This window comes from Cornus florida, unplaced genomic scaffold (assembly GCF_030987335.1).
Source record: "Cornus florida cultivar Cherokee Brave unplaced genomic scaffold, ASM3098733v1 CherokeeBrave_3.0.0_Hap2_Chr01, whole genome shotgun sequence".
Taxonomy (NCBI): Eukaryota; Viridiplantae; Streptophyta; class Magnoliopsida; order Cornales; family Cornaceae; genus Cornus; species Cornus florida.
Window position 1 is genome coordinate 112580240 of NW_026775571.1, and position 6776 is coordinate 112587015.

General features: G+C 38.7%; 1 protein-coding gene across 1 annotated transcript; it reads right to left on the bottom strand.

Annotated features, from left to right (window-relative positions):
- Positions 1-3306: 3306 nt before the first annotated feature.
- Positions 3307-3801, bottom strand: LOC132280917 (uncharacterized). The gene has a single exon (XM_059782674.1). It carries the CDS (start codon positions 3799-3801, stop codon positions 3307-3309), a length of 495 nt encoding a protein of 164 aa, XP_059638657.1.
- Positions 3802-6776: the final 2975 nt, after the last annotated feature.

The following is a 6776-nucleotide window of genomic DNA, read 5'->3' on the forward strand; positions in this document are numbered from 1 at the left end:
GGCTGTTAGTAATACCTTTGGGCTATTAATGGTTTTACTAGGCTTGATCAATGTCAGGCTCTTGGAGGACTAATAAACCGAAAGTAGAGAGATGGTAATTCTTTAAATGATGTGGCTGATTTCTATTAGTGGGGCAATTTTCCCTCCACAATATGTTACATCAGTTTAACTCTATAATTCACTTATTTAGTATCAGTGGCACAAGGTGAAGGTCGTTACCCACATAAACAGAAAAAATAGTTCTTCTAAATTTGTTAGTTAATTTTAATCTTAGTCACCTTAAGAAGATACTAAATCACCATCTGTTTATATAAGAATATACTTAGGTTTGTTTTGGTTGTGCATTGAATTTTTTTAATTTTATTTTGCTCATTTTTTGAAAGCATTGACTGGTCATATGTTTCTTGGGTGACATGTTTATTAGGTAATAGTTCATGGGATATTAGAGATCTAGCCGGAGACAAAATAACAGATTCACCATGTTGAGCCAGAAGCAAGCCAAACAGGAGTAGATCTAACAAAACAACAGCAAAATGGTATGAAACCCACCCACTAAGCGAACTTATTATACCACGCCGAGTTTATTAAGCGGTGGGAGGCAAGAATCGGCACCTCCCTGTTAGGCGCTGAATGTTATACATTTTAACTCCTCCATTCGTATGTATTATTCTCTTAATAATAGTTTATTTGTGATTTTACATTGTTTTATTGCTTTTATTTATTTCAGGGCTTTAATTGTAAAATCAGTCAACACCGGTAATTCTGAGCTTTACAAGATGACTTTTCGTGGGATCGAGCAATGTTGAAGATCAAGTCTATTTATACTTAGAAAATAGTCTAAAAGAAGCTACAAGTTGATGAGAATGGAAAGAAGAAGAAAAGGAAAAATCCTTCTCCAAAAAGGATTTGTCGCCAAAGTTGGTAACTTAAACCCGTTTTGGTAATCTGGCTGTATCTCTCTCCTCAAGCGTCAAAACAGCTAAACTCTCGCTTAAGATGAATAGGAAATCCGAAGAGCTACAATTTTGTGTTTCACGAGCTTTCCTTAAAACAGCTGTTTACCTTGTCAAAATCGGCCTAGAAGTCTGCACGAATTTTGGGAGTCCTTATTTGACAGAATTTCTATGTATGTCTCCTATATGAAAAAGGGAACTTTGGGGCTGATCTTTTATTATTTAAAGGGGGTCCTCTACAACATTGGAGGATATACAGAGGAGCTTGAGGCTGAGATCAGAAAGGAGTAGTCAGAAGAAAGAAGAGATCGATCTATGGCAGTGAAGATGTCTTCCTCAATCACGAAGAATTCCACCCCAGTCATGCTTAGCTAAATGTTTTGCTAGGGTTGTGATGTAGCCCTAGCTTAGCACACTGGTTTGATTGTATTTAATTATTGGAGAACAATTTTTATCATGTATGATTGTGTAATCTATAGGGTTTTTAATTGAATTTTCAGTAAGAATCAGTTTTAAAGTTTTAATTCAATTACAAATATTTTTTTATCTTGTCTTAGATATTTTAATCTTGTAATTGAACACAACTCATTCGCTTCTTGTAGTTGTGAATGAGATGATTACACAATGGTATTTATTTGAATATAATGTTAGAGATTTGATGGATTATGCCTAGAAAAGATAAACCATGCTACACCCTAGAGTAAAGTATTTAGGTAGATGGTTTATACCAATCGAAGATAGTCCATGCTTAGCTTTAAATTATATTATTTTCTAGCTGAATTAATATGTGCTTGTAGCCATGATTAATTCCCTATGCATGTTGTATGAAATATCTCCAATAAATTGATACAATTAACTGATGGTGCGACGTTAGTGGTGAAATCATACCCATAGTCCTCTTTCTATTTTCTACATCATATTTGATCATCGTTCTTTAGTTTATTTTATTTTTCTACTTAGTTAATTTAGAATTAATCATCACAATTCGATTATCCTACTTTCAAGTTAATTTTGAAATTTAAGAAATCTGTTGCCAAACTTAATTTACACAAATCCCTTGGGTACGACACCCTTACAAGTAAACCCTATGTGCAAAGATTCGTGCACTTGCGAATGGTACATATAAATCTCACAACACTCCCCATTCCCATGGAAGGGAGTGGGGAGCACAGGAGGGAAAATGAAGGGGAGGCGGAGGGGAGACGGCTGAGGGTTAGAGAGAGGCGAAAGAAAAAGTCTAGACAGAGAAAGTTACTCTCCAATGACTGGTCATATGTTTCTTGGGTGACATGTTTATTAGGTAATAGTTCGTGGGATATCAGATTGAACGTGTTACCAGTGCGCTGGTTAAAATCATAGGTTTCTTTAATGATGCTTTTTGTGGGTTCCCTACAAGGTATACACTTTCTTGTAGTGCAAGTACCTTTTATGTGTCTATTTAATCATCTCCCAGTGAAGGTGAATCTATGTAGTTTCTGGCTGATTCAACAAAGTGAAGTGGTACTTGTTCCTACTTGGTAAAATAAATATTATCTGTATGCTGTATGAAGTTGATATACGTGTCCTCTATTTTTGTGATTATTTATACATGATCTATTTTCAGGGGGGACTGTATATGCATCTCTTTCTCTCTTAGTTGAGCTTCTTTGACCAATTTTTCTGTGTTTTTGTGATCATCTTAAACACATTTTATGTGTGATAAATTCGCTGAATTCCATGATATGTCAGAGATCTTAAAAATAGTTGTTTTTAAGTAAATGTTTTTTTCCCTGTTTCCTTTGTTTGCGTGTTATGTGTGTGTGTGTCATTGTTAAGCACACACACAAGCACTATTGCCCAATTAATTGACGAACTTGAACCTTCAACCTCCCACGTGGGAGGAAAGGAGGAGATACTACTAAGCTAAAGGCTCGGTGATGAGTGAATGCAAGTTAGGCATTTCAACCAATAATTATGTGTTTTTTTTTTGTAAGTATATGAAAATTGAGACATCGTGATATGTATGGTTACTCCTGTATATGCGTCTGGCCACTACCGTATATATTGAAACTAAATAACTTTAATTGTTCAATATCATATTTACATACGGTACAATGAATAGCCATGTTTTTTTTTTTTTTTCGGAGAATGAAGCTAATATTATAATAATTAAAGGAGCTGTACATATGAGGCCTTTGGCCCAAACAACCCATACATGATGGAAACCAAAGCCCAAAGGCTAATAGATACAAGGGCTAGGCCCAATGAAATTAATAACAGAGCATCAAATAACGGCTAATTAGCCGTTAATGGTGGTCTGATACACATCCGGTGATTGGCTTTTGCAGCGATTGAAGCTTAAGGCTTCAAATTTTCAATCAGGTGGACGCGGCGGCGGCCGGCAACAAGACGGCGAAAGATCCCAGTCCTTGAGAATGTGATGTGCAACAATGGAATCCCTGAAGATCCCTAATTTCGTGATAGAGGTGATGGTATGGGAAATCCTTGCCCGAATTGAATTCTGTGATAGCTTTGATCCACGGAAGATACGGGTATTTCTCTCCTCCCAAATGTAATATACCAAAGTCGCGAGGCAGAGCTTTCTAAGTAGATTCCATGGTGATGGAGAAGACCACTGGATACTGAAGACTGAAGCAATTTCCGGCCATGTCAAAGCTGTAATAGAAATCTTGCATTTCGCCTTGAAGAAAGTCCAAATTGGGGAAGTATACTCGCATGAGAAGAACAGATGAGAATGAGATTCTGGGTTGACATTGCACAGAGCACATACATTATCAAATCTAGCCATTGATCTTCTATCCAAAGTAGGGAGGCGACCTTGAACAGCTAGCCACATAATGAATTTCATTCGTGGTATAGCTGGAGATTTCCAAACCAAGTTGTACCATGAAACCAATGGAGAAGAAGGTGATAAGAGAGCTGCAGTATGCTTGTGGCTGAAACTTCCAGATGGTGAGGTTGCCTAAATCAATTTGTCATTCCCTGAATTATTTGGAGCTCCAAGTGCAAGGAGTTCTGGGATTGCCGAAGAGATTGATGCAGGGAAATTCCAAGTTCCACCAGAAATGAAGTGGCTTACTGTGGTTGAAAGGTTTAGACCTGCTGCAGTGAGGATTTGGGAAGGGAAACGAGTGCTCAATGGTCCAGCAGGAAGCCAATTATCGTACCAGAAACAAGTAGACATGCCATTTCCAACTTGGTACTTAATGAAGTTTCTTGCATGGTGCCTCTGTTGAAGGAGTTTCCTCCAACTCCAGGAGCAGGATTGAGGAATTGCTAAAGCCCACAAGTTCTTGCCTTTGATGAGGTAAGTCTTACACCATTTAATCCAAACTCTATCTGACATGTCTGTTAGAAGATCCCATATATATCTAATAACTGCAGCTTGGTTTGAAATAACCAAGTTAGGGATATCCAAACCTCCTACCTCCTTAGGTTTACAAATATCCATCCAAGCAATCTTGGCACTCGTGGACTTCATTTCAATGCCAGACCAAAGGAATGCCATGAGAATTCTATTGATCTCATCAAAAACCCCTTTAGGAAGGATGAATATACTTGACCAGTAGACTTGGGTAGAGACTAGGACAGATTTAATCAATTGTAGCCTACCTGCATAGGATAGTGACCTTGAGGTCCAATGAGTTATCCTGTGTGTGATCCTTTCAATGAGAGGCCTACAGTCAGCTGCCCTTAAACAGGTTGAGATTAGAGGAACCCCCAAGTGTCTAATAGGGAGATAACCTTTATTAATTCCTAGTAGACTTAAAATAGTTGCTTTACTAGAGGGATCTACCCTTGAGAGGAATATTGAGCTTTTGGATAGGTTGATGGAGAGTCCTGACATGGTGCAGAAGTGGTCCAAGGCTGATTTTAGGATGGATACAGATGTAATGTCACCATGGCAAAAGAGAAAAAGATCATCTGCAAATGAGAGATGGGTGATACCCAGCTCTTTGCACCTCCAATGGTATCTGAATCTAGGGGTTCTAGAGATAATATTCTTAACAGTTGAAGTAAAAATATCCATGATAATGACAAATAGGAATGGGGAAATAGGATCACCTTGTCTTAAGCCTCTTTTCCCTTTGAAAAACCCCTTGAATTCTCCATTAATAGCAACAGTGAAGGATGGGGATGTGATACATGCTTGGATTAGCTTGATGAATCTTGGAAGGAAGTTGAGATGGGAAAGACAGTCCAGTGTAAACTCCCATTTAACTGAGTCGAAAGCCTTCTTAAGATCAATCTTAATAGCACACCCTGGGGGGGGGGAATGTCTCTATGATAACCTCTCAATAGCTCATGAGTGAGTAATACTGAGTCAGTAATCTTCCTACCTTGAACAAAGGCTGATTGGGTGTGATCAATGATGTGAGGGAGAGCCAGTTGTAGCTTATTAGCTAAAAGCTTTGAGATACATTTGTAGATGGTGTTGCAGCATGAGATAGGTCTGTAATTATTGATGGTGGAGGGGTTTTGACACTTTGGGACAAGGGAAATGTATATAGAGTTAGCTTCACCTAGCAGCTTACCATTCCTGAAAAACTCAGAGATGGCCTTAATTGTTGAATTACCTACAATGCTCCATGCTTGGTGGAAGAACATGGCATTGTAGCCATCAGGGCCTGGAGCTTTGTCCTTATTTAGAGATAACATGTAAGATTGAATCTCATGTGGAGATGGGATAGATTCCAAAATCTGGTGAAGATGTGAGGGAACTGCCTTGGTGATGACTCTTGAGAGTTCAGCTTGAGTGTGGGTAGTTGGAGGGCTTGTACCAAACAGATTCTGAAAGTATGAGACAATTTCATGAATAATTCCATCTGCATTATCAAGTCGAATTCTATTTGCATTGGTTAAGCTACAAATCTTCTTCCTGTTAACTCTAGAGGCAATTGATTTATGGAAGTAGGATGAGTTGCAGTCCCCAAGCTTAAGCCACACCATTCTGGATTTTTGCTTGAGCATACATTCTTGAAGATCTGAAAGTCTTGTGTACTCCTTAGTAAGAGAGAGATCAAGCAGTCTGAGTTGAATATCACTTGGGGAGAGATCAAGATCCTTTTGACATGTATCTAGCTCCATTTTAACTGCCTGTAGCTTGGAATCAACATTTAAGAAGTCCACCTTGCAGTTGGTTTTGAGGATGTGCTTTAGAGATTTCAGCTTTTTAACCACTTGGAACATAGCTGTCCCAGGAATATAATGGTTCCAAGCACTCTGAACTGATGGTAGAAAGAGAGGGTGAGAGCACCATGCATTGAAGAACTTGAAAGGTAAACATCTTGTGGGGGAGTTAGTATCAATTGTAACTAAAATGGGGCTATGGTCAGATACTCCAGGGGTAAGAAAGGTGCACTCTGATTTTGGAAATGAGGTGTTCCATTGCTTGTTGATGAGGGCCCTGTCAAGCTTTTTGGCAATGCAGGCTGAGCCAAAGCTTTTGTTGTTCCAGGTGTATAAGATGCCAGTGAACCTAAGATCCTCAAGTTCAGCTTGTTGTAAGCATTCACAGAAGGCATTAATGGCTGGATTCCATCTAACAGAACCACCATTCTTCTCAGCTGAATTAGAGATGATATTGAAATCACCCATAACCAGCCAAGGGGAGTTGCCAAATAGAGTAGAATGGTGGTTGATATCCTTCCATAGGGAGAGCCTTTCAGCAAAGTTAGAAGCATAAATGAAAGAGGAGTAAAAGGTGATATTTTGGTCGATGATGGATATAGAGCAGTGGATGGATTGCTTAGTTGTACATACAACATCAAGATCAATGGTATTAGGATTCCACATAACCCATATTCTGCCAAGCTGGGAGAA

What these genes read in the sequence shown, in the direction of transcription:
- LOC132280917 (XM_059782674.1), bottom strand. Translation starts at nt 3,801, where the DNA reads ATGAAATTCATTATGTGGCTAGCTGTTCAAGGTCGCCTCCCTACTTTG.